The sequence below is a fragment of the Dermacentor silvarum genome, chromosome 6 (assembly GCF_013339745.2).
Source record: "Dermacentor silvarum isolate Dsil-2018 chromosome 6, BIME_Dsil_1.4, whole genome shotgun sequence".
Taxonomy (NCBI): Eukaryota; Metazoa; Arthropoda; class Arachnida; order Ixodida; family Ixodidae; genus Dermacentor; species Dermacentor silvarum.
The window spans coordinates 74,173,639-74,201,527 of NC_051159.1; the positions used below are offsets into that span (position 1 = coordinate 74,173,639).

Sequence of the window (27,889 nt, forward strand, 5' to 3'; positions counted from 1 at the left end):
TGTTGATCAGTTTTGACAGTTCAGCGGATTCTATCTGATCTCTCGAGTTTGCCACTTACATGTTTTGTCGTTTCTTTATTAGGTCGTTTCTTTATTAGGCTTTCCTCATAGCTTTAGCCATATTAATGTGACTCACACCCATTAAAATGGGGCAGAGAGCATACTTTATTCTGCTCTTTAAGAAGCAGTACTAGACATGTAGCTTGCTATATTCAGTTAATTTCGTTTATATTTCTCCTAATATGGAGTTAAAGCCTCGAAAATTCTACTGTGACATCCATCTGTGACACCTCATCCTGTGACAGCTGCCGCAGAGAGTTAGCCATGATGCAGGCAATCCTGAATGAGTAACGTTAGCTGTGCCAGCTAATCTAAAACTGCTACCCAAACAGCTTGGTTGACCTGTTGTGCCTGACGGGATGCAGGTGAAATTGTAGCACCCGCTCAAGGTGATGCGTTAATTGTTGTTCCTGTTTATTGACGTCGCAGAGCTACCAACTATATATGTTTGCGAAGGCACAACAACTATATGTTGAGCTTTAGGCGTTTACCGGTGTAAGTGTGTCCAAGTCGATCGCGTGCTGTACACTTGCAAATGGTCGTTAGCTCCTTCTGGGCCAATTACTCCTGTAGGAAATACTTGACATGGAGAAAAACAAACAACAAAACAACTTTCAAAAATGTAGGTGCCAGAAATGCTAATTGCATAACTTGTTGACATTGTGCCGCAGATAAATATGGATCTCCCTGAGATTTCACAAATGTCCACGCGTCGCATCACGCTGAGGTTACGCATCTGCGCTCAGATTTTTGGAGCCTGCTGCCTAATGCATATATATATTATCTTGGATGACAGATAAGAGGTCCTGGAGTAATCTATGGCCGCTATATGTTTGTGAACTTGCAAGTCTAAAGAACCACGTGCTGCTTACAACACACCGAGTTTCTGGTAGTTCATGAGAAAGAACATTTGATTCATTGCCGAAAGCTCCAGTGGGTTTTTTTTTCTGTGTATTTTTCAGTTACTTTTGTCATTCAAATGCACGTTATATAAATTATTCACTTAATTAAAACAATTTGGACCAGAGAAGGTTAAACAAGAACAGCGTTCTTCGTAAGCACCAAAGAAGGCTTCGCTTAAACCGACTGGCAGAGCCCGTGGGCTCTCATTTTTTTTTTTTTTTCAATTCAGAAATGCTACTTCAACGGTGCCTCGTCCAGAACAAGCGCCTCCATTTCATCGAGGAATTTTAGGGAGAACATTGAAAAAGATGTTTTCTTAGCTGGGCGTTTGGAAGGCATTCTTTTCCTTTTTTTCACGTTTTTCTTTAAACCCGTTCCGCCATGGTACTTTAGTATAGTCACTGGAAACAAGATCTTCACTGAACACCGTGACCACGGATTTAACATTTGAGCGATTCGGCATTTCATTTCGGTTGCAAAGTCAAATAAAGAGCTCGTGTGAAACGTACCTAATTGCATTTTAGCGAATATGAACTCTTTGAACGTCCTTATAATGGGTCGAGTAATGCAGTGAAGAACCGTTTTATGATACTTCCGCACGGAAAAGAATAGGTGCCCAAAATCTTCTTTATCTTTCATTTTTGTTTTACTGGTTACCCGGTGAGTTGTTTTCAAAGTTTTTTTTTTTTTTGCCGCACGTGGAAATGCATCTGGCTCTTGGTCACGCAGTCAGCCTTTGTCCCATGCAAACAATCGGTACAGTTAAACTGCAACTCTGTTTTAGCCTTAAGAAAGACCGATATACTTCAATAGACTGCTGTGGTACAGATATTGTTTGGTCCTTCATGCAACCGATCTGTGAGGACTGGCACAATGTCCCGAGGCATCCATGTTCTTATGGAAAATGTCACGGGACCCTAACATTCTCAGCATGACCACCAACATTGAGGCATCAGAAACAGCCAGAGGTGGACATCGTATGACGAGCAATCCCTAAGAGTCGAGCGTACCCTTTCGCTTCGGCTAGCTGGCTCTTCGGCATTTACACGAACAATGGCCTGTCACCAATTATGAAGTGGCTGTGAAACGGAATATAGTGCATAGCTTGGTGCATCGCAATAGTCATGATATTCCGCACTGAAGTGTCCACCAGGTGAGTACCAAAACAACTCCCGCAGGGCTGATCTGTGTGGAATGATGTTATGACGCTATGAAGCTGAGGCAGAAGAGTACAGACACAAAAGTTTTGACTTTTCATTTTTTTTTTGCGTTAAGTCAAAATCCTGGACTTCGAAACCCAGCGAATATGCTGAAAATTCTCAGAGCACCTCAAATAATTTGCTACACAGCAAAACCTCGTTATAGTGTAGTTGAAGAACGAGCTGAACTTACTTCATTATATCCATTACTTCGTTATGTCCACTATTGCCCTTTACTGCAATATATGCCCCCAGCGGGGTGCACAACTACGAACATGATTAGACGACGACGACTTCGCGGCCCGCGGAACCGCTACATTTCCAGGTATGCGATTAAATTTTAATAAACCAGCAAAATAATATTCGGCTTGGGCAACACACGACGTCTTAGCAGCTGACACGACTGCCTTTATGATAGCTACCTTCTATTCCAATGTGATAGTCGTTCGTTTTCCCTTTCCACTTGGCTCGCCTTAGAGCGTCGTGAAACCGGCGAAACTGCGGCGCGGTCGACGAAATCAGCTTGCAGGTTGCGACGCGAGCGAAGCCCGTCGTGGTCGGGGAGCACGTGGCTACACAACACTGCGCACCGACTACGCAGCTGATCCAGGCTGATCCGCCGATCTCACGTGGCTCCGCTGCTTGAATGAGGAGGCCAACGAACCCAAGAAGGTTTTCCGAAGTGGAAATGATGTTCCAAAAATGAAGCCGGACCGCCAGCGTCTTAGGAACCGCACGATAAAACATTAGCTGGTAAAGAAACATTGTGCACAAACCATCGACGATGATTGTCATTGCAAGCGAATAGCCCGAACGAAGGAAGGAACGAACTACCGAGTGAATGACCCTACGAACGAGTGAACGAGGTGGCCACACCTCTGCTCTTCTACCTTCTCGCCCCTGCCCGCAACTCGGTAGCCCGAGAATACGCGCCCTTTCCCTCGGTGCCTTTGTTTCGCAAGTCCGACTGCCGACCATCAACCACCGCCTACAACCGCAGCCGCCGCCAACATGCAAAGTGGCGAAAGAGAGCAAAGAAACCTATTCACTTTAAAAGACTGAGCGCTTTCCTCACGCTGCCCACGAGTTTAACCTCCGTATTCTTAACTGATCCTCGACTCGAAGCTCCTTCTCCACTCGACCGAGTAGGATGATGACGATGATGCTTTATTGGCATCCTCTTTGAAACGAGGCGGTGACAAATATTCACCTAGCCTGCTTCAGTTAATCAGGTATGCTATACATGTTTCCTATCCTAGCATTTTGTATACATCTCCTTAATCTTTTTTGTCTTGCTCAAAACTTCTCTATATACCTTGTACCGCTATCTATGCCGTAACTATCCATTCGTTTCAATCTCTTCTCTGCTTTATTGCCGTCAATACTCTAAATGTTTTTTTTTTGCTTATCGCGAGTTGAGTACATCGCTGTGCTCAAGGACCGAATTGAGCACAGCGTGGCCCCTCGACTGAAAAAGACGCTACACTTCTCTAGACTTGCTGGGGAGTGTCAGTGAAGCACAAATGCTTTTCTGTCGAAGGGTGGCGCTGCCATCTACTTTCTTTAGTAAAGGTGGAGTGTTGAGTGGAAGAACGTTAGATAGCTAAGCTTGGCCGTCCAGATAACGGTGGACTTGTGTCCTTGTGTTAGTGGTTTTACGATCATACCAGAACGTCTTGTAAAACTTTGCTGGGGAACGCGTCATCAATATCTATTCAACCAAAGAAATATAATGCTTTCGTTGAGAACAACCAGTTCTTATTTTTTCATTAGCCTATCATTTAGATTAAAGAGCAAAATCACTTGATTAGGGGGTGGACTCGAACCGACAGGCTCTATTTCAGAGGTGAAGTAGTGGCAAGCGCTGGATTAACCTCTGCTGGTAAACGCCTTGAACGAACCTTTGGCTTAGCTGATCGCTGCCTCCGATATTGCGCCGGTACCAATGTGATCTCGGAGGCCACACTTTGTATCACCAGCCTGCACGGCGCGCTGCAGTGAGAGAAAGAAGTGAATGCACTGGTCTTTCGCACCGCCACGCACAAGAACGTTGGCACAAGCAGCGGCTCACCATCGCCATCGCATTTCTCTTTCTCAATGTGACGCTTCGCGCAACTAGAGCTTCTTTGTCGTATTCCACCCGACCGAAAAAATCCCCAGAGAGAAACCTGGGGTCTTTCTGCTGCATTCTTGCTTGCTAATGAGAAATCATCAGATTTTGAAGACAACGGTCTTCTTGCTGACTTCGCATGGTTTGGAGTATCCTAGATTTGGGTATCTTGTAACCACTTCCAGAAAAAAAGACGGTCCCTTCGCGCCTCCAGAGTATCGTAGCGAGCCGCAAACGGCATCAAATTGTAGCTGTAAACGAGAGAAGGAGCGTGAATTAGTTTTACGGCACGGGAAGTTAACCGAAGGGGCCTAATTAGCGCCAATATGGTAAATGATTAACCAATATGTCCTGTACTCCTGTAAAGGGTGCACCGCCGCAGATATCGACATGTTGAGGCAAAGCCAGCATACGGCACGCTTTTGAAAAATGGAGCGATCTCCGATGGCGCGAGGCAATGGTTTCTGGAAGGTGGCTTCGCCGGTGGCCACAAGAAGCGAGAGTTAGTCGCAGAGTAGGTAAAATAAATGGTATGGGCGTAATAGTCGGAAATCAGCCACATTACACCATAGTCTGCAATATATCCATGGGAACGGCAAAGAAACGGGTCAACCAAGTGTCGACGCCAAAGAAAAGGTCGACGTAATTGCGCAGGAAATACGATACGAATAAGATATAAAATGAGTGAATAATGAATATGGAAAAGAGACAGAATAGAGATATATGACCAATAGTTAATCACAGAATCATGTAAATCACCATGTAAGTACGTCGATCTTGTCTTCTTTAGCGTCGGTATTCGTTTTTTTTTTTCGTCAGTTGTTGGTCCGTGTCACTGGGGTACAAGTAACATAACGTTTGCCGCTTCGCAGTGCGCTTTAGGTGCTCTGCCAGTGCCAGGGTCGTCGGCGACGGAAGGAGTACGTGTCTGCGCTCTGCGCATGCGCCGCCCAGCCATGAACAAGATGTTCAGTATAACCCGCAAATGAATATTGTACAATAAAACGAATTCTCAGTACAACCTGGCATTATTCATTGGTTTGCGGCCGCTAAAGCCGCATCTACCTAAACAGCTTAAAAACACGCTTTTTGTTTCGGCGTAGTTGACTGATAAGGCACGTGACTGGAAATTCCTTGGAGCCGCAGGCTCGCTGCTGCTATTGTATCGTAGCCAGCCTAATGGGCAGCAGCAAACGGTGTTAACCGCACAGCATGCAACCGAGCGAGCCAGAGTGCAGTGCTAAAACCAAGGTCAATCCACATGGCCACGAAGCTTTAGACGAAAAGCGGTCAGCCACAAGGGGGGATTTGGGGGAAGAGGTTTTACGCTTGATCTAACCTCCCACTTCTGTGCGCATGCGCCGAATTGTATTCTAAGGCGCTGTTATCCTATTAGACGGGTCTATGCATTCGAAAAACTTGTCTCCGGCATGGTCTAGTGGTTAGGATACCTGGCTCTCACCCAGGAGGCCGATTCCCGGTGTCGGAAATATATTTTTTGCGCTTATTTTATTTGCCTTTTATATTATTATTTTCTTTAGTACGCATCGACGAGCTTAGGTTAAGTTAGGTTAGGCCAACGGCACGTCAAACAAACAGTCTCACCGCCGGGTGAGATTAAGTGCAAAAACCTCTCCCATGAAAAGCTTTATTTTAAAACAGTTTAAAGAAAATGTAATTCTTAAATAGCTTTAAATACATGTGATGCTACGATAAAATGCGATTGGCTTTTACTTTAGTATTAAAAAAATATACTTTTATTAGCGCCCCTGAGAAAAAAAAATTGGCAGCCGATATGCACGAAGTGAATGCTGATGATGGAGCGAAGCTCCTTGGGCGATTACGGCTGCTGCTCGAGCTTTCGCATCGGGGTCTTGCTGCCGTTGCCGGCGTGCTGCTGTTTCTCGTGCTCGTAGCTCGGGGTTAGCTTCGTGGCCGGCGGCCGTGGAAAGGGCCTTTTCGTGTAGAAAAGTAGCGGCGCTGTAGTCGACAACTCTTGAAAGCGTCCACTGGCCTCGCGGGCGGCTGCTTGCCGGTGCGTTTGCAGAGACGGCGAGTTTCCACGTAAGGAACGTAGAAATTAATGTTTCATCGCAACGGAACTACATTACTGTCCCGGATACAATTAATCTGCGCCGGGCGAGCACCTGGCATGATCGGAAAGTTTCTTTTTTTATTTTATGACACGCAAAATGATTCTAAGATGATTGGTGAAGCGCGACAATAACCTTATTCTAGGAAACCGTATTATTAACCTGCTGCTTGGAAATTGGATCAAACATCGCTATTAGAGCGATCAATGCCCGTCATTATTTTTATTGCCTTCTTAATTATTATAAATGTTCCTGTACAAAACGCATTCTAATGAGCACAGCGGAGTGTGTGAGCAGTATTGCAATAACTGTATTGTCACGTGGTAGTGACGGTCGAGAACACAGCAGCAAAACTGTGAATGGCAAAACTAACTCTTCAGTGGGCGAACCTGTGGCCAGAAAAACCGGCTACACTCAAAGCACAACGAAAGCGGCGAACACAGTTGAAATCTGATCAGCGGGTCGAGCGCGTCGGCTTTTATACATGACTCTTTCTCTAGAATGAGTCATCGAAGGTTCCAGAGTAATCGCTGGTGCCAGCGTGTCTTCGAGAAAGTACTACACAATTCGCGTCGCGCATACATGCAATCAGATTACGAAAGGTTCGGTGACAACAGACAGTGGATAGAACCATCGATAACATTCGAGAAACTTCCGATACACGCGTCCTGCGCGGAGCGATAACACTTATTAGACAGTGAAACGCGTTCACCCGAGAAAAATAAACGAGTACGCGTTTTAGTATGATAATTTTTCGTGTAGTCGCAATTCTACCGAAGGCTATTGGTAGATATTGTCTGTAATCAGAATCCTTATCGGAACTGCAAGACGCTTACACATACCTCCTATACCTAAATGCAGGCGAAAAAAAAAGTAAGACGATCAGTTTGTTCGGCATCCCGTGCACCGTTCTTGGTGGGGTTTGTTGGATTTTGAAAGAAAAATGTCAAACTATCAAAATGTAGGACGCAGAATGTTTATTAAAGCTGTCAATCTTTTTTATACAAATATTGTGAAACTAAAACAAAAGGCAAGCATCAAATTTAACTCAGTATAAACAAAAATGTCACAAATTTTTATACTGCAATAATCTACTGGGGTATCTACGGTGCACAAAATTGATGTATTGTATACACTGCTCTGAAATACACCCATAATTTCTTAGGAATTTTCAAAAATGTTTGTAAACATTGCAAATTTCTTCTAAGCTGTACATTGATATATAACATTTTCCCGCTCGAGATGATCTAACAGATGCAGTTCACACAACTGCGATATGTGTTTTTAAAGCAGATTTACAGATTTCTAAGCTTTGTTGCGTTTTTTCTTTAACGCGCTCTCCTTCGTGGGTTTCTGTAAAGAGTGCAGTGTCTGAAATCATAATTCTGCTGCACACAGTTGCTTTTTTAAATCAGCATTCTCTCTTAATTGCAACAAATTTCGCCGTCATTATCAGACGCGAACGGACGCCGTTTCGTCAGTGACCGCGGTGCCGGTGTTTTATTGGTTAGATATCAAAGCACATGTTCGCCAAAATAGTCGGCACCGCGTCAGGTCGAAGAATCGGTTTCATTCTTGGCACTCAAACTTCTGTTCCGTTATGTGCCCGTAGTCTCTCACGATGAAATGAGACTCAAAGTGAAGCTCGCACACACTGCAATGAAACAATCAGTGCCGACGAGCTTATTAAGTCTGCACCCATTTCTCTCGCACACAAGTCTTCGCTCTTCATCTCTGGGAGCTTTAAAAAAGGGATAGCTTGCGGCCTTGCTCCGGGAGAGCGTACCCAGTCTTGCACCCAGGTGCATAACAGTGACTTAAACGCTGCTCCCCCCCCCCCTTTTTTTTTTGTTTTTGAGTCACAAATGTGCGACAGAGCTCGCATGCGCGCACGCACACACCCATTACAGGCCGAAGCGCGCCAACTTGCTTCAAGAGTGGGCGACGCCAGCGCCACCGCTACTTTCTACAAAACAGGGGACGCTGGCGCGCGGGCTTCGGTCGCGGCCACTCAATAGTTCTAGTACACTGTAGCCGCGTCTCGTTCTCGAAGTGTAGGATCAGAGTCACGACGTTTGCGCTTACGTTCGCGCTCCTCCATACTGCAGTGCTTATGGCGTTTTTCACTGGTCGATTTGGAGCGGCCGCCGAAATCCTGGAGCGAGCGCTCGCAATTCACCAACCCTAATATGCCAGCGGAGAGCGAAAATGCTCCGCGCTGGATCGTACCGGAAGTCTGCGCACACACATCACAAAAATCAACTTCCGCTCTGCATGTTTTAATGGCCACCAAGATCGCCGTCCCCCACCGAGCGGAAGTGACGTATCCTTTCGTCCTATTTCCGCCCGAATCCGCGCCTCGGCAGCGGAGCAAGTGAGAGCGATCCGACGCGGAGCGAGTTGATCCGAAACGACCAGTGAAAAGCGCGAACCCGCTCCAGATCGACCAGTGAAATTCGGATTCGCAGCCGTGGAGCAAAAAATCCTGCTCCAGATCGACCAGTGAAAAACGCCATTAGTGTAGCGACTGCGGCGCGGCGCCACACCTGCGCGCGGTCGGTGTTGCGCACTGCGTGCGCTCTGCGAACGGTTCTGCGCATGACGTCGTGCGCTTGCTCGGAGAGGGGTTTCGGAGCGGCGCCGGCGCAGCGCAACACCTGTGCGCGGTCGGTATGCGCGCTGCGTGCGTGACGGGGAGCTACGACGACGACGGCGACAACGGACATCGTGAGAGCCTAAGGAGCTTCGCTCCTTAAAAAAAAAAGCCACTGCGGAAAAACGCACTCGTGAAGTTCGTCGGCTACGATACGCCCCCTGAAATGTGTTGGTGTTTTGTTCCTCCATGTGTTTTCTGAATTCCCGTGGACACGAATTTTTCGCTTGCTGAGCGCAGTGTTTCCGAGTGTGTGTTACATCGTGAGGCAACGTGTTCAGTGAACAGATTTCACGAGAAGTGAGTGAAGAGCACCGGACAAGTGTCGGCTTCAGCATCCTTACGTTCGTCCGCTAGCTGTGACCGACAGGCTCGCACCTGAGGTAACCGAGGGTACACAAGGGGTACGTCGAGGCGACGAGTTACCCACAAGCAAGACTTCAGCTCACTGGTAAAAAAAATTGGTTCTTTTTTTCGTGCGCTCCGTATTTTCCGTCCTTATGTGATTTATGTGATTGATTGATATGTCGTAGCCGCCTTTCCACTTCCCACTACAATGTTTTCGAACGCGCAGCAGGTTGCGTGGTATGCACAACGCCAGATAAGTTAAGCCTGCGCCAAGGTTCGCGCGCATGCACCTTTCCTGCGATTCTGAGAAAGGGCGGAATATAAATTGTTTTACGTGGTTCGAAACACACAGCTCTTCTTTTTGAGGAACTGTGAAAATAATTCTGTATCCAGTGGAATAAAGATCGACCCTAAACATAAATCTAGATTGTTGCCACCTGCCTGCCAATTGAAAATTAATAAAGGGCATATATTTGACATACGCGAGGCAGGAATAAACTTTTGAATCATGAGCAAAAAGCTTTATCTATATTCTGGTTGTTACAGCAAGTTACGGTACGTTCGTGTGTTCTCTAGTCACTCTAGAATAGATAGTTCTCGCGTGACATCACGGACGCAGCTTCCGACCATGCTAGTACCCAAACATGACGGCCACGACGATATGAGTGCACCAGGTTATCACGCGTAGTACATTGTTTTGCTTTTTGGCGGTGTCCGTTTTTCGCTAGATTACCGCTGTTATCGATTTGTCTCTCGGCGCAAAAGGTGCCTGTCGTACCATCACGTTTCTCGCACACGTAGCTTTTCGACGTGCTATGATCGCATTGCTTACTCCTTCTCGACACCCGTAACCCTTTCCCTTCCCTTTGACACGCGCTCTGTTTTCATTGCCCGAAAATCCATCCTCCGGCGTGACACGCGTGCCCTCATCCCCCCCGTGTCCGCTCCCTTCCCCAAAATCTTTCTCGGGTGGAGGAAGTCTTTCTCCGGAGAGTTCGGGCCGGGGCGCGTATTTTGCTTTCGCGTAAATTCACAGATAGCACTCAGACTGGCGCGAAGGAACACGAGTGGAAGCCACATACGCGAAAGTTGAGACATAAGTAAGCACCAGCTCACGCGAACGACCTTATTATTTGGTGCATGTAACCTAGCGAAGGCCGCTTTGGACGCGCGCTGCAGGCACAACCAAATTTTGAAATAGTCAGCGTGGAGTAATGCATTCGTCAAACTGGAATACACACCACTCACGCGTCAGGTAACGTAAAGAGCACTTTTGAAGAGTTGCATTCATCACACGCCAAAAGTAGCCAAAAGAGTATCACAATAAATTATAAAGTAGGAAAATTTATGCTGCTGCTATCACGACTTCTTGCCTGAAAGGCGTCATAGAAAGAAACATGCGGTGCGCCCTGAGGTCCAAATCGCGCACTTCCAACAAAGTTGGCGCTAGCTTTCAGATGCTACTATGGCCAAGCGGCGGCATGACGTGAGGCAGGGGTGCTCCCGTACGCTGCAACAGCTGTAAACATGAACGCGTGCACAGCCAAGGCGAGAACCAATAGTGTGCCAGGGAGTCCGGCGAGAGCGGCGCCCTCCTCCTCGCCCTCCTTTTTTTTCTCTCTCTCGCGTGTGGAATCATCCGCGGAAAGCAAACTACGCGGCCGGCGTGGCCCTTAAACCAGCCGTCACTTGTGCTTGAGGTCAATCGTACGAAGACGTTGCCCAGTGTCCGAAGTGCTCTGCTCCTGCGTCTGCAGCCAAAGACAATTCGAGAAAGTGTTCTCAAATGCACGAAATTGAAGAGTGATCAAGTAGGAGACTATGATAGAGGGATTGTGGACAACGCATTTTATAAGTCGCTGTTGCAGTATCTCCATGAAACGGGCCTGCATGCTTATAGTTAACCCTATTATGATGGTATGCCGCGTGGCAAACCAAGCGAAAAAAGAAAATATTACCCCGGAATGGCGGCCATGATTACGTCAATGCAAACTATCTATTGAGGCCGTTGTGCATCAATATGTTGATCGCGCGTTGTGATTATTATGCGTAAGGTTTTCGGGAGCGCATAGCGCTGGTGCACATGTTTCTTTTTTCTTTCTTTTTTTTTGTTGCCACAGTTGGTGGCGACTGTATGCCACACTGCATAATTTTTGTTTTATGGTTTTCAGTCAATAAAACTCGGCTATTGTCAGAATGTTCGGAAATAAATATGATCTATGTTTCAACGCAAACTCACTAGCAATGCTGAGCATCACTCGGCATTTTACAGTACCCTACACACCCGAGAAATGTGTAATAAAGCAAGAACATATGGTACCTAGCCGGGTGTGCACAGCTGGCTATGTAAAAAAAGTTAATCAACGCTCAAGTTAATGTCAAGGTCACGAACACGAAGTGTAGTGATTCTCGCAGTGAGACGAACACGGAACAGCTGTATGCCTAAATTTCATTGGCTCGCCGCTAGACATGAGTCCGCATTTTATAAGGCTTTAGGTCTAAAAAGCCGGCATCGACTTCGCATTGGCAACGGCCCATCGAGTGGTTTGAAAATTTCAATGCCTAGTCCACATCGTGGACTCAATGTAGGATGATTAGAAATAGCGCCCTAATCGCAAGCCTAAAAAAATAAAAATATTTGTGCAAATAAACAAAAAGGCCACTTTTCATTTTTGTACCGGTTATGGCGCCACTTCCACTTTATTTTTTTTTCTACCGGAAGTGTGCCCTCCTGCCATAGAAGCGCTTGGATGTAAAGTGGATGGAAGCATCAACCGGTTAGCAGTAGAGATAAGCAAGAGGCGTCTGGAGTATTAGCGGAAAAAAAGCAGAGAAGCGATTGATACGACCGGATTCGTTACAGGCATATGTAGGGGTACAACGTAGATATAAAACTTATGAAGAAGACAAAAATGATTAAGGAGATGTACACAAATATGCTAGAAAGAAAAGCGTGTATAAAATACCTGATTAACTCAAGCAGACTAGGGGACCATTTGTCACCGTCCCGTTTCAAAGGAGGGTGCCAATATATCATCATCGTTGATGAACCGCCATTTTCTGAAAGCATGAACTTCTATGAAAGCTGCTCTACCACGTGGCGAAAACGTCTCAATGTCTCGCTCCTACGTGACCACCTTCTATGTCATGACGTCACGACGCAGGCATATATCTCCTTGGAAAAGAAACCGAAAGTTAATTGTTCGTACAAAAAATATTATTTGCTTAGGGCGCTGTAAGGCTTGCCAGTATATTTCCTCAGATTTGGAGGTCCAATTCCTTCAGCTCTCGCAAAAGAATGAACCGTAAAAAAATTTCTCGCACGCCCTGTCTCTGCAGGCATTGGAAGAAAACAACCGAAATAAGAACAACTACTCCCCTAAGCAAAAGTACAAGAATCAGTGATTCCGTAATCAAACGGATTTTCTTCTCTGCTTATGAATCTAACTTAAAATTGAGGAATGCCGTCCAAACTGGCCATGCGAACTTTTCAGCGCACTTGTGAATTTCACTTTGTGCGTCTGAATTACGAATAAATGCAGTTCTTTCTCTTTTTTTCCCGTGAGCTTTGTGGTACGTACACCTATGCTCACGTGTGTACACGCAAATTATCCGCGTGCCTTATACTCACCTCGCTCCCTTCTTCTGACTCTAAGCCGCTGGGCCGCGTCGTTCGTAGATCATGTGGTGTTGACACAAGCACTCGATTCGAGATGTGTCTCGCGGCCGTTCAAGGTCAAGCGCAATGATTTGCCTTCGATCGGATCCCGAGAGGGGCTCGTCCCAGCGTGCGACATTGGCTCTCATCTGATGAGGATGCGCGGGCCCGAGATCCGCACTCCTAAAGGTCAGCACTCGGATGCGCCTGTTTTCTTACTCGCGACGCCACTGGCCGTCTCCATGACGACCATATATTCTGTGTGTCAACGGTGGAGTGCGTTAAGATGCGGGGAAATAAACGGTCAGTGTACACCCGGCGTGTCGTTAAAGTAAAAATATAAAAATATTTGTATTTCAAACCTTCTAGGTCCTCCATCCCGCGGTAGCCCTTGTCCTTCGAATAGGTTGAAATAAAAAAAAACTATAAGTAGCATTTTGCGTTCATGATTTTCCCGCTATCAACTCTTGAAAAAGCGGAATGTCGGTCTTCAGCTCAGTGGGCATTCAACAAAATGCACTTGCAATTAATTGTTTCTGACCAGGCGGAGCCATTGATCGGCAACGTTTGATTAATTACTCTGAATGCAATATACTCTTTGTTGACCTTACTTCTGTCGCTCTTTCTTAGTATGTATGCACTATCGACCAAAAAAGTTTGCGGACCACGGGATCTCAGCAAACACGAAATATCCGAGCAGCCTTTAAAAATAACCAGTAAAACCGCATATCACAATGTTGTTCGCATATACCAGTAGAGGCTGGAAATGGGAATACCAGGCTGCGTTTTGAGGCTGTGGAGATATTCAGGTTTTTGTCAGATCCCTTGGTTCGTAAACTTTCTTGGTCGATAGTACGTATACTATTAGCTGAAATATACTTTTCACATACATTCTTTTCGGGAAGGCTTATTGAACAACAAATACGTAGGTATAAAGTAGGTTTACGACTGCTTCAATTATTTCTAAGGCGTGACAACAGTATCAAATGAAATATACCGTCTGATACACTATTCGACACACTTAATCATACGAGATATTTCGTCGAGTCATGTGACTTTTTCAACAAGTCGCACTGCACACCTATGAGCAGAATTCATGCAGAAACGCTTCACGAGGATCGTCGTCTCAACTCCAAAAGATGCAGCTCCACGCAACTGTTTCCTTTTCGACATGCCCAAAACTATTGGGCATGTTTTTTGTCTGTCTGTCTGTTTATTGAACTCTAACCTAAAGTAGGCAAACTAATAATTATTCTTTTCTTGTCTACTGTGGGCCTTCGCTTACACAGTACACAAGGCAGGCTGCACATGCTAGTTAGCTTATAACTCAACATGTATGTGAACTACGTACTTTGCCAGTTATATTACAGTTCCACTGTGTCAAATGACTTACATTGGTGCAATAATCAACAAAGCACCTCCAAATATTCAACTTTGATTTTTGAAACTTTGTTTTAAAGAACACCATAACCATGTTATAACTGCCCCATACTTCGTTAACGATGGCAAGGACTACCATGAATCCAAAACTAGCTTGAATGTCTGATGTTGGATTCCTTACGTATTACATGTTATTAATTATTGTATTGCACCACGCTTTGGTGAACTTAAATGTTTTCATGTGTTCTATTCAATAAAAAAAAGAGAGCACTCATCGCTGTTTGCTTGACTTGTTTTAATCAAACAGTCTCGGCTTATGTACAATTGCCACGCTTCTGTTACGCGTGGATGCTTTAAGTTGACAAAGATGTGGCACGCCTTGTAAACACGAAAGATCGAACGCTGAAGCCGGAATGAATAAAAGAGAGACAGAAAAAAATGTCGCAGTTTCGCCCGAAAGGCGAAGCATCGATTGCGATAGCAAATTAGTAGAGAGCTATTCGGAGTAGGGATAGTAGTTTTATCGGCTGCATAAACTTGGACACATTGGCCTACTTACTGAATTAACAACCGTGATGTCAGCGTGCACAAGCAAACATGAATAGATCACGCTGAATGACCGCAGCCAACGACTGTCAAAACGCTGGCAGCAAGCGCAGGTTCGCGCGGTCTATCGCTTCAATGGAAACTGAGCGGCGAATGCACAGCGCGTACAAAGGTCAGAGCCGTGTGGAGATAAGAGACGGTGCGGGCGACCGGCACCGGCGGGCAAAGTGCAGAGAAGTTGTTGGCAGAGGAGAAGCTGCCCCCCCCCCCCCCCCCGCCCTCTTCCCGTTTCTTGCTTTCACGTGGGAGATTGAGTGGCAAGATACGCCTTTGGTGCCGGATCACAGCGCCGCCCCGCCTCCCTCCCTCCCATACCCCCATGGCCTATCGCGCGACGGTCGCGTTTGCTTTCCGCCGTGCGTTCGCTCTCCGTGATAGCGTGCGGGGGAGTTCGCCCTCCGTGATAGCGCACGTCTTCCGCACGCTTTCGCTCGCGCATACGGCACGCGGCGACGATTTTATCACCCTTGGAATCTATACGGAACCTCACGGCGACGGCGACGATGACGGCGACGCCGAGGGCAGAAATCCGGTTGAAGTGTCCATATAATTGCTATCGCAATAAAAAATGACGAGACCACGTGGCGTCGACGTTTGAAGCAACGAACGACTGCTTTAGGTAGTGCTATACGAAGATATCTTGGAACTGCAGCGAAAAACCAGCTGAGCTTCAACTTCGAGTCTGTTTTGAAGAACCGCATCCAGCATTGGCTGTGAATTATATTGAATTACTTCGCAAAAGCGCTGCCAACTCCGTTGTGCATGGTTAACTGTGTGTCTCCCATTTAAGTGCTTTTCGGGAGTCACTGTGCTCCATATGGCAGTCGGTATTTGAGTATGGGACATGCATGCAGTCACTCCTGCGAAGGTTATGTGGGTGTTGAAGCGCAAAAACGCCCGTGTACCGTGCATTGGGTGCACTTTAAAGAACCCCAGGTGATCAAAATTAACCTGGAGCCCCTCATTACGGCATGCCTCATAATCATGTCGCGTTTATCGCACCTAAAGCCCAACAATTTAACTTTTTATGATTTAGTTTATCGAGAAATACATTGACTTTACAAGTATCAACACTATTACCGAAATCCGTCGATTATTAGTTTTTTTTGCTCATTAGTTGACAGAGACACTAAGGCTGAACATAAAATCACAGATCAGTATTAAGGCGTTATTTTTGATATGAATTCGCACTTGTTACTTCTCTTATGTAGCTGTCCTGATGTGATCGCAGCGGTGGTCTGTGGTAATTATTACAAATGGAATACTGACAATCACAAGTTATGAAATAATTGGTTGGGTATCGTGTCGGAGTATGCAGCTAAAACATTATGATTGGCCTAAATACTAAGAGCACCTGTAACGCAATGGATGCGTTGCTACAGATGGACAAAAATGTATAGTTTGAACTTTTTTTTTTTCAGCGAGATCCTTTTAAATCTGAAATGGTACCATGTTTGCAATAAAAAAAAGGAAACACACCAGAATAGTAGTAATTAAAATTGTGATTTAAAGACCCATAACTCTACAGTATTTATGGAGGTGTGATGGTGCATATGAATGAATATGTGAAGCCCAAATTACCTCAAACAGCTAAGCATATTGTGCTCATGTGGACTTTCCTTGGTTCTTCATTTTATACTGACACGAATTTTTTAATGGTTTCAATTTTTGGCACCGATTGCCGATGGCTAGGTAAAACAAAGGTACGCCATTACCATATTACTGGAGCTTACCAAGTAGTCATTCACAAACTGTTATGATAGCCGTGTAGTTAGAACCAAGTGAAAATACTAAAATTGATAACAATGAAGAATCGATGGCAAGAGCATGCTCTAACATTCGTCCTTACAAGCGTGTGCAAGAAATGACTGCGTCCGAAGAGCACTCGGCCATCCATCACCATACGTGCGTATAACCTGGTGCGTCCCGGAAATGACTCAACGTGTGACAAGCACTGCCTCCGCCACTCACGCCGACACTACAGTGTACTAGTACCGACACAGACCGCACAAGAATGAGACGAAGGTTGTGCACTAGTCGCAGTATCCCATCTCCTATCGTAAGCAGGAAGTACGCCGTCCGACGCTGTTGCGGCAAGCGATGTTGCTGCCATACGACTCCGTCTCTCGGCTGGTTATTGGCACAATTTGACTTAACGAGCGCGTAATCCTGCACGCCTTTGTGACCGGTGCAGCAACAACTCTTTCTCCTTTCCACTTTCGAGGCTGAACGTCTGTGACTCGGAAGGAATGTGCGGACTCCTCGGTGTCTGCAGTATGCTGAAGGCGCATGGACTCACTCACGGAACAGCGCCGCATGCGGACTCACTTCAGCACAGCGCCACGACAGTTTGGCACACGTTCTGCTTCTTAGACACTTACGTTGGCACTAGAGCCACCCAGCAGGCATTCGCAGTAATCCTGGAATGCACACCACGTCACTCAACGAACGCGCGCACCTATTAGTCGCAGCACGGAAGTAGTAGACGATGAAGTACACCCATCTGAACAGCCTGAAACGCCTCCTTTTCCGAAGGTTTGCAGACGCTGGCGGAATGTTCCCGTCGCCAGACACTCGGGACGGCTCCATTCGACGAAGTCGCCTTCCGTTTTCCGAGCGTCCGACAGAGCTCTTCCAGAAACACCCGCGAACGTATGGTGGCAGCATACGACACAATCTGCCCCAGTGGTTCCGAAGGCACAACGGCGTCCGGACGTGTCACCCACCACAGCTGTAGATTGGTCGACGGAACGAGCGGCGCAGGCCGACCTTCCTGAGTGAGTATGCGCGGGGTCGAGTTTGTCTTTGGTTGTCGCTTTCCTTTCGGTCCCTGTCCGAAACCGTGGCGAAATCATCAGGCTCGATCCTAGGTGGCCGCTAGCCCGGCTTCGCAGTCCTCGCTGGCGCAGGCACCATGAGGGTTGAGCGTGACCTCCTCGCCTTCGTTGTCCCCTTCCACGGTCGTCGTTATGATGGTGGGTAATTGGGGAGCGGCGGCCTCTTTTCGGCGTCTCTCCCAGCGCGAAATCCAGGGAAGTGGGAGGCACATGAGACCTGAGAGCGTGATGACCGATCCGGCGACGTAGAAGGAAGCGTCGTATGTCCCCGTCAGGTCGTAAAAGATACCTGTGGGTAAAAAAAAGGGGGGGGGGGAATTTTGCGAGACGTAAGCGAAGTTAATATGCAGGGTAACGTTATGGATAACTGTCTTATTGTTGAAATTTAGAAAAATTTGGCGCCATGCGTTCGTCAGCGTAATTTCGTGCAGTGCGAGCGGTACCGTAAGCCTTTCTCCTGAGAAAAAGAAACGCAAGGTTTGCAGGTACAGTTTTCTTTACTTGAAGAAGGCAGTCACCATTGTTAATATAAACAATCAATCGTACAAATACATGGAGCAATGCGTTGCTTCCATCTCTGACCCCACGGAGATCTGTTGCAGCGGACATTTGAACGTGACGTCACTCTCCTCTATTGCTTTCATTTTTTTAAAACCAAGCTTCTATCCTGAGTAGAAGTAACTTGTGTGGTAATTAATAAACGTAATGTTTTGGTGTTTTTAGAAACATAATATTGTCTTTCTTGTCTTTTCGAAGGACAATTCCCTTCTTCAGTGTTCAATTACTGAACCCGTCATGCGCGGCCCACGGCCACAGATAACGGCCTCTGAATTTAGCACTGTGATAGGTGGATCAGTATACATCGGTGAAGCAGGTGGAGAAAGCCTTTTTGTCGCGAACGATTGCGTTTACTGTCCTCGGCGCAGATCCTGTCGACTCTCTGCTCATGCCTCAAAACCATCTCACCCACGCCATATTGTTTAATTACGGTAAATATGTGCAAAGTACATCACTCGTCTTTCGCCATGTCATGTCTCGGTTCACGAGGTAGTCATAAGTCAGCAAACGAGGAGTTAAAGATGAGTAGCAACGATTCAGGGATAGGTAGTTGCTGAAACCAGCGTAGACCTCGCCGATAATATCTTTACCATTTATTATGAAAGTTTTGTAGGTGCATCTGATTCGTGACTGTGTCTCTCTTCTCTTGCTATCCGTTAATTTAGACTAAAAGAGCACCCATTAGAGTGTCCCACCACGACAGGCAATGGTAAAAGTTCACGTCAGTTTAAACTGAGTGGCAACTTACCGGCGACTGGGGAACCGATGACAGAAGCCACACCTTGGAATAGCAGTAGTAGTCCGAATGCATTCGTGAGTTTTTCGACTCCGAACATTTCGACAGCAATTATAGAACGAAGGGCGGCAAAACAAGCTGCAAAGAAACAAAGAGAGAGAGAGAGAAACCAAAAAGTGGAGTTGTAGTTCAGAAGTCCAAAGTGAAGCGGATCTCAATTTAGTTGATCTGTGTCGAGAAAAGGAACTGAATGCACTGGGTTGACGCTTCATGAATACGCAGTTATGCACACAACAAAGCTCGCACGTGAAAATTCGAGCAAAATAATAATTACGGGAATCCTTGCACACTTAAGAAAAACACTTCTGCGTGTAAATCGCTAGCTCGAAATTATATTCACCACAGCATGGTATGCTGGAAAGTTCTGTCCCTTACCAACATTTTTGTTTACTCGTGCTGTAGAATGAGCTATAGAATTATAATAAATTTCCTGAAATGCCTAATTCTTTGTTTCGCTGAATTATAATATTGCTGACATTAATGGTGAATTCATGTAAATAAAATAAACTGCACAGAGGTTCCTGTATGACGAATTTTAACTAGATCAGCTGTTGTACGGATAAAACACTTTGACACCGAGAAGTGACTAACAGGGGCCGAACAAGTGAAACCTCAGCGTGGAGCCAATGTTTGCACACGGGGACGTGACTTCAAGTTTTAACTTTATTTTCATTACTGATACATTCTGCCATGGAAATATGTAATAATTTGTTTGAACGAATAGCCAAAGGCTAGTAGGCCATATCCAAAAACTATAGGCTTCGTCAAATCCAAGCCCCCTTGACGAAAATTTGTCAGCATTCTGAAGCTTTCCTTGTTCGGCCGCTGTTCCACTTTCCATTGGCGTGTTTGTGTTATTTGGATTTCGACATCATGAAGCAATTTAAGAACCAAGGCAGATAAAACGAAATAGTTGCGTATCATCTACGTAATGGGGTCTTTGAGCAACCGTACATGGATGACACTGAGCTCTTACATGGATGAAACGAGACTTAGCTAGCAACTACTTTTCCGGAACTGACCACTTGTCCTATACTTAACAGCGTTTTCGGGCATTGTCGTGTCCGAAGGGCTACATTTACTCTTAATGGACAGAGGCAGGTTAAACGCACTCCGTATACTCCTTTGGAGTGAACAAAAACTCTCAAAATCTAGAGTTAAATTCGGGATATCAAAAAAAAAAGAGTGTCGCCGGCACCTCTAACGTTTTCAGATTGTGTGAACTTACCTATGGAGAAACCGAACACGGCACTGTAGACGAGGAGCATCGTGTAGGTCTCGAAGAAGGGACATAGCGCCGTGGCGACGCCGCCCACAGTGAGGGCAACGTTATTGATGAAGAGGGCGTTCACCTGAGGCCGGTCGGACACCCAGCCGGAGAACACGCGGCCCACCGTGTTGGTGATGCCGATGGCAGACAAGATGAAAGCGGCCTTGTCCGGTGAGATGCCCGACAAGATGGCCTTGTCTACGATGTACATGAAAGGAACGAAGAAGCCCGCCAGGGTCAGGAATCCGGACACGGCCAGAGTCACAAATGTAGGGCTCGTCAGGAGCGAGACGTCGAGCATCTGCGTCAGAGTGTCGGTCATCTCCGGCGAGAGGCATCCCCACGTTTTGTGCGGTCCCTGCTTGGGCAGGTTGGCGATGCTCTGGTGGTACGAGCCGATGTCCCTCTGTGAGCGGTACTCCGGAATGCGCAGAAGGCTGGCGCTGAACAGGATGTCCTGGCGGTAGAAGGGCCTCATTTCGGGCGCCGTCATTCGACGTGTCCTGCTGTTGTTGCTCTTGGTGAAGGACAGCTTTCGAAGAACGGGAGGAGCCTGGTACGCAGGTTTGTGCTCGACCCGGAGCTGGTTGTTGTTGTGGCAGCAGCTAAACTGCTGCTCAGCCTTGACGGCTTCGGAGTAGGGCGGAGGTGGGCTGTTGTTGCTGCCGCTGGTGGAGCTGGAAGCGCTGCGTTCTTCGCTGTTCAGGATGACGTCGTGGGCGATGCGGGGCGGAGGGCAGCTGTGCTTGCGGCGCGGCCCACCACCGGTAACGAGCGTGTCGTCGATGCCGTCCTCTTCTGAATCCCACTTGGTCATGGCGTCGCGGGCTTCCTTTATGCGCAGTAGCAGAGGCTTTAGTGGCACGGGCTCCGACTTGGGTTGCGTCTCCTCTATCGGCCGGAACAAGGCACCTACCACGCAGCAGTTCAGCGTCATGCCCGCCAGGATGAGCATGGAACCTCTCCAACCGAATGCGGAGACCAGTAGCTGACAACAGGGCGCCATCAGGAAGCCCCCTATTCCGGAACCGCAGACGGCGATGCCCGTGGCGAAGGCTCTCTTCTTCTCGAAGTAGAAGCTGATGTTAACGGCAGCAGGTAGGAAAATGAACCCGAAGCCAATGCCTGAAACAACATGAACGTATGCCATTATCTAGGCGGCACAAAGTGACGATTAAGATAGTATCGGCACATGAATCGATCAGTACAAAACAAATGGTGCAGTTTATGGAAGAATTTAGTGGTGATTTAGCGATAAATGCGATAGAAATGCTTGAGTATTAGGTCGCACCTCTTTGAGGTCCCGGATCCATGACTGAAACCGCGGCGTTCACTACATGGCAAATTGCAATGTGTTGTTCAAGAGCTCACTCGACACACTTCCTGTCTCTTCAAGGAGCGAAGTGTAACTGTTCTGTGCGCATCGCGAACGCACGGCCGAACTTACAAGAGGGAAGCCAGCCTCCCTTCTTTTTTATTGCTTTCTCTTTCACTGACCCCCCGCGGACTCGGAGCTGTGCGCGAGACAAAGGAGCCGCTCCCTTCGTGCGGTTCCTGGAACTGACCCAGTGACGACGCTGCGAGGTGTCGGGTGGTGTTTCCCGGGCCTGGGGGACCACAACGGGGACGGAAACCGCGGTTCGAGAAGCACGGGACCGCCAGACTCGCCCCACCAGCCCTAGAGACAGGACCACTTTTTTACGGGGCTAAAAACTGAACGTTTTGTGTGTTTTTAATTTGCTTTTTGACCTTCCCAATGTTATTAAAGTTTGTTTTAAATATTCAACTTCGTTCGACCCGTTATCTAGCTGGATAGCGGACGCTTTGATCCTGTCAAGTGCGATCCGCGAGGCCAGCATAGTAACTGTCCGGAGCAGGTCACCGTCAGCAGCACTATATATATACATATACGCTCTTTCAAGCCCTCCCCCGACGTGGTTGCTCAGTGGCTATGATGTTGGGCTGCTGAGCACGAGGTCGCGGGATCGAATCCCGGCTACGGCGGCCGCATTTCGATGGGGTCGAAATGCGAAAGCACCCGTGTACTTAGATTTAGGTGCATGTTAAGTAAGCCCAGGTGGTCGAAATTATTCCGGAGTCCTCCACTACGGCGTGCCTCATAATCAGATCGTGGTTGTGGCACGTAAAACCCCATAATTTAATTTTTTTTCTTTCAAGCCTTCTCACCCCCTCTCTACCTCTACCACGTAACTGCGTTCCCACACTGCACACACATACTTTTTTCTACTTTGATACCCCTAATGCTAACGCATTATTAAGTGGCTGTGGCGTTCTGCAGCTCGCATCACAGGTCGCTGCTCGATTCCCGGCCACGGTCACCACATTGAGATGGTAACGGAATGCAAAAAAAAAAAAAAAAAATGCTCGTGAACCAACCTTTGGGTACAAGTTAGGGAACGCCAGATGGCCGAAATTGAACCAGAGTCCTCGAAGACTACTGTTTTTAGCGGCTTGAGCCTCTGCGTTGTTTTGGTACGCTAACCTTATATATATATAAAAAAAAAAACGTTGACAGATGTATGAAGCATACAGCAAGGACACCTAAGCTGCATAAGTGAGTTTTCACAACGTTAGCAAGTAGTATATGTTTGTTTGCCAACTCACAGCCTCGCTCGCTCGCACGCAGCAGCAGTTGCTGCTGCGTTCGAGCGCGGTCGCGGCTGGATGTTTCAGTGGTGAAGTTTATTGAATCTTGTCATGCTAGAACCTACGTAGTCTTCCGGTAGTTTCATGAATGTTATACTCACTAACACAGTCCCATATATTATAGTATTATACAATCACTTAACTGTGTGGCCGACACATCACAAATTGGTTCTTTTACAGCAAAGCTGTTAGCTTCTAGTTGGTCGGGATTTTTCGTGTCCGCATGCGCGACCTTTGCTCACAAAAAATGTGGGCCGATCCCGGAGACAGTACAAAGAAGCTGGAAGCCACGCATCACATGACGTCATCACATGACGTCATCACATGACGTCATCAGGTGACGTCATCACTTGACGAAGACGTCATCGTGGCACGTCACGTTTGACGTGATGACGTCATCGGGCGATATCGTCGCGTGACAATGCCGTTATAACGTAACGTAGCGTTTGACGTGATGGTGTCATCACTCGACCTTTGGTGTGATGACGTCATCAGACGACGTTTGAGGTGATGTCGTAATCACGTTTCGTCATCATGTCAAACGTGACGTCGCCACTTGGTCACATGGGTTTTGGTGCCATCGGATGTTAACACCGGATTTTTCGCTTCATGGGCCACATAATGATTTCGTATTTATAAAAAATGCCCCTCCTCAGCAGATGTAGTAGCGGTTTTCCACAGCTTTGCTGGACATCCACTTTCGCGGGGAATGGATGGCGACTCATTTTTTTGCCAATACATTTCAATTAAATGCATTCATATTTTTCAATGCCGACTTCCACGCAGGCTGCGATGCAGTACCATGGTGTCAGCTTTCACCGCCACTGCCATACAAGCTCCTATATAACTGACCTCGAACGTGGAGCCGGTGCAACGCATAGTGAAAAACAAAAATTACGGATTACTGGTTAAAAAAAATATCGCGCATATAAGTTGTCTATTTGAATGAGAAACACGCAAGGTAACCTTTATTTTATAATTATGCGTAATTACGTTTCAAACTCGGGGCTCCGACACACGTTGCGTTGCATTTGCTCTTGATATCGACCACGCCGTCGCACGCCGGCCTTTGCCGCACGAAAACTGCTGTGGAACTTGCCTTAGTAGATTCACTGTAAAATATGTAAGATCTCACTAGGAACCAATTTTGAGCTCCCCATTCTAGGGCCAGCTGGGCTTAAAGCAAACAATGCGCTGAAGAGCTAGCTGCACCACATGCCCCCTTCAGGCTGATCTATCTACATTTTCTTGTTAATCAGCATTTAACATTTCGATGGGGGCGAAATGCAAAAGCGCTCGTTTACTTTGATTAAGGCGCACCTTAAAGAATCCCAGACGGTCGAAATCAATCGCCCACCGGCGGCGTGCCTCATAATCAGATGTGATTTTGGCACGTAAAACCCCAAAATTTAATCAACAAAATTAAACGAGTGAAAATATGCAAATAGATTCTTCAATATAGAAACGTCTTAAGAAATTGCTTCTCGAAATTCCAACTGATCCGTTGAAGCACATTTGAAGCCCCGCTTACACCCAAAGCAAGTCACCCGATCTTTAGGTGAGTGGTTTTTGCACTGTACGCTGCAAGGCGTTGAGAATATCATGGGCGGTTCGTATGTTGCCCAACGATGCTTTGACCGGTTAGCTTACCGCTAAAGAGTCCGATGGTGATGTAGAGCTGCAGGATGCTTTGTGCGAAAAGTGCACCGCAGAAGCCAGCAGCCGCAAGTAGGCTGCCGCCAATGGTCACGGGGCGACATCCGAAGGCATTCGCCAGGCCCGCAGCCACTGGGCCTGTTGAATGTTTAGAGGAGGTAACACGAACAAATCAAAGAAGGATACAGAAATATTGTTTTGTGTGCAAAATCTCTGTAGACGCGCGCCCGTCAGTTTAAGAAAAAAGGCACCCTAAAGAAAAGACACAAAATATAAACTTTTGTCGCCTAGTGCTGTTGCGTAGAAGAAGAAAAACGCTTAACAGATACTGAAACGACATACTTAAAGGGTGCAATATTGGTGAGCGAGTGAGCTGGCCAACCGACAACACAGCCGTCCGAGATACACAAGATCTTGTTCTTAAGAGCAGTGTGAGTGGAAAGGTTGATAGCCTATATCATGCGAACCATGATAGCCTATATCAAGGCAAAGAAGAAAGATGCCCGGTGCTTAAGGGCGTGGTGCAAGAACTTAGGTTGTTCAGGTTGTGCGCCACTGCGAGATGCTGGCGTAAATTGTGGTTAACGTCCTTCTAATTTTATATTGCCCTCTTTCGCTAGCTCCTTTCTTATTCGTTTGCACGCTGCTTCACGTTAGAACGAATTATTTTTTTGCCTGAATCGGTTTTTGTGCGCTAACGAGCATGCTGCGCATAATAGAAACACGGAACTTAAAACTAAATTACCTTGGCAAAGGCCTGCCCAAACAAATAATGTACTGGTACATGTGCCTGTCACTGCTTTGGTCCCTGATCCATGTCTTATTCCCTGTACACAAATCTAGGTAGGTAGGCAAAAACTCAATTTTTGTTCGGCAAGTTAATAGGGTGGGCTTTACCCTGCCTAGGCATCTGTCACGAGCCCTTGGGCTCTAGCGGCGTCATCGGCCGGCTGGATTGCCCAGAGTTGTTGTGGGGCTGAACTGAGCAGCACAGCACAAATGTATTCCACATTACTGGATTACAGTATGTCCTCGTTTGTAACTGCCGCCACTGGACACACCCAGTGCTAAAGCTATTCCGGGCATTAGCCAGACATCTTTCAGACTAGGGTTAAACAGAGAGATATGCAGAGAAAACGTAAGGCAGGTGGTCGTGAAGCATGCCACCAGACAGCACTCTGGGCTGCTGCGCCAGAAAAACTTGTGTGAACACAATTGTCTAAGGGTAGAGTGAAAGCCAATGAGCTTGTGAAACCATTCACCATCACATTGTCTATTTATTTGTTTGTTTATTTGCATACCAACATTCGCCCTATGCCATTGTTGTAGAGCGGTGTTCAGACTGGAAAGAGTACAAAACAAAGCAGTCACAGCTTAGAAAAAGCCGTGTATTATCAAGGCGACATGGCATACCCTACACGCCCAGGGCCGGTATTTTGTAGCGATGTCTTTAAAGTAGTAATGCCTTTTCGCGCTTGTCGCGCTTTGTCAGTGGTCGGAGCGACGGTCCGCTCGTCTTATCAACGGGATCAGCCGGCCGTGAGCGGTGGATGATAAGACTAATGGATGATAAGTGATGATGATAAGTCATAATGCCTCGCTACAAAATCGCGGCCCAGGGCCGGTATTTTGTAGCGATGCCTTTAAAGTAATAATGCCTTTTCACGCTTATCGCGCTTTGTCAGTGGTCAGAGCGACGGTCCGCTCGCGTTATCAACGTTGATATCGTGAGCGGACCGTCGCTCTGACCACTGACAAAGCGCGATAAGCGCGAAAAGGCATTATTACTTTAAAGGCATCGCTACAAAATAGCGGCCCAGGTCAGTTCACTTCTCCACCATATTGCGTTTTCCACCAGGCACGTGTTGCCATTATTGTCGGCTCACATTTCATTTTGCTTATTGTTTTTTTTTTTTCGTCACGAAGACACCACGCAACGATGGAAAACGCAACAGTTCATCGCAGATAAGCGCGGTCCCGGGTGTAACGATCTGGAATTTCTTATCGGCGAACACGTCTTCAAGGAGGAGGAATGCCGGATAATCAGATGGCGAACTGTTGAAAGACGTTGCGCGTGCATTCGGCCCGTTGGCACACGCGAGCCAGATGCTTCGAAACCCCGAATAGAATCGTCCTTGCACACAAGTGGGGACCCCGATCTCAAGGAGTGCGCGAGATTATCACGGGCTGCGCGCAGCTCCACGTCACGCATGGGCTGACTCCTCTTGGAGGGAATTGCGTGCTGTAGCTATCGAGACCAGCCACGCCTCGCTATCGGTGTCACGTGTTGGCCGACAAGCGGTTGCTGGCCCGTGCCGCGGGCCCGGTTGGACAAGAACTGTTTACGGAAAGGTAGCCGAAATGATCGTAGGTGATGGACGCAAGAGCGAAATTTACTCGATATTTCAAGTGTCACACACTTGAACTATAAGAGAGCGCTCCCACTTCATGGTTACTGGTACTTCCGTGGCTTATACGTTTCACGTTTAAGTGTGCGTAATACAAGTGCACGTCAGGAACAGGGTTTAAACTGTTACATTTGCATGTTCTTCACTGGCCAGCACCTCGATGTGTTCTTTTAACTATTATAAAAGGTCATTAGTCATAATCTTAGATTGGTATGAGATACATAGACGCCCAAAAATGGACATGCCGAGCTCTTGTGCACGTCAACGTCGCATTAACTCTTTGTGCTTTGCAAGCGCAGTAACTTGGTGAACAACGGTATTGAAACTTGATTGAGTAATTAATGATTCGTGGTTTAAAAGCTTAGTCATAAAAGATCTTCACCTGCTTCATCTGGTTTTAGTACAGTGCAACTGAAACCACATTATAACCGGAAAATTTAGTAATTTCATCACTTATTCTGAATCTCCGCCGCCATCGACTGCCTTTCCTTCAACTTGACACTCTATGTGCTGCTCCAGTAGAACCCACGTTATCGCATCTACGCATTTGATGAGTTGGCCTGCTTCATTCTTTCTTCTGAAGAATGACTAAGTTATCATCTCCCAAATTAATTGGTCAATTTAGCGCAATTTATTACTGCAAACTTGTTTCACCATCCTCTCGGACAATCTCACTTGGTGAACAAA

General features: G+C 46.8%; 1 protein-coding gene across 3 annotated transcripts in view; it reads right to left on the reverse strand.

Annotated features, from left to right (window-relative positions):
• Positions 1 to 14,678: 14,678 nt before the first annotated feature.
• LOC119455595 (monocarboxylate transporter 13) overlaps positions 14,679 to 27,889 on the reverse strand; it is a 78,146-nt gene continuing 64,935 nt past the window's right edge. For 2 of the 3 annotated variants that reach the window (XM_049668883.1, XM_037717006.2), the window contains exons 3-6: positions 24,789 to 24,932; positions 20,430 to 21,596; positions 19,154 to 19,279; positions 14,679 to 18,136 (exon numbers count right to left, since the gene is read on the reverse strand). In XM_049668883.1, coding sequence (XP_049524840.1) covers positions 17,877 to 18,136; positions 19,154 to 19,279; positions 20,430 to 21,596; positions 24,789 to 24,932 — 1,697 coding nt within the window. In that variant the 3' untranslated portion in view covers positions 14,679 to 17,876. The remainder of the gene's footprint in view (positions 18,137 to 19,153; positions 19,280 to 20,429; positions 21,597 to 24,788; positions 24,933 to 27,889) is intronic. The other variant, XM_049668884.1, reaches the window with a different exon arrangement.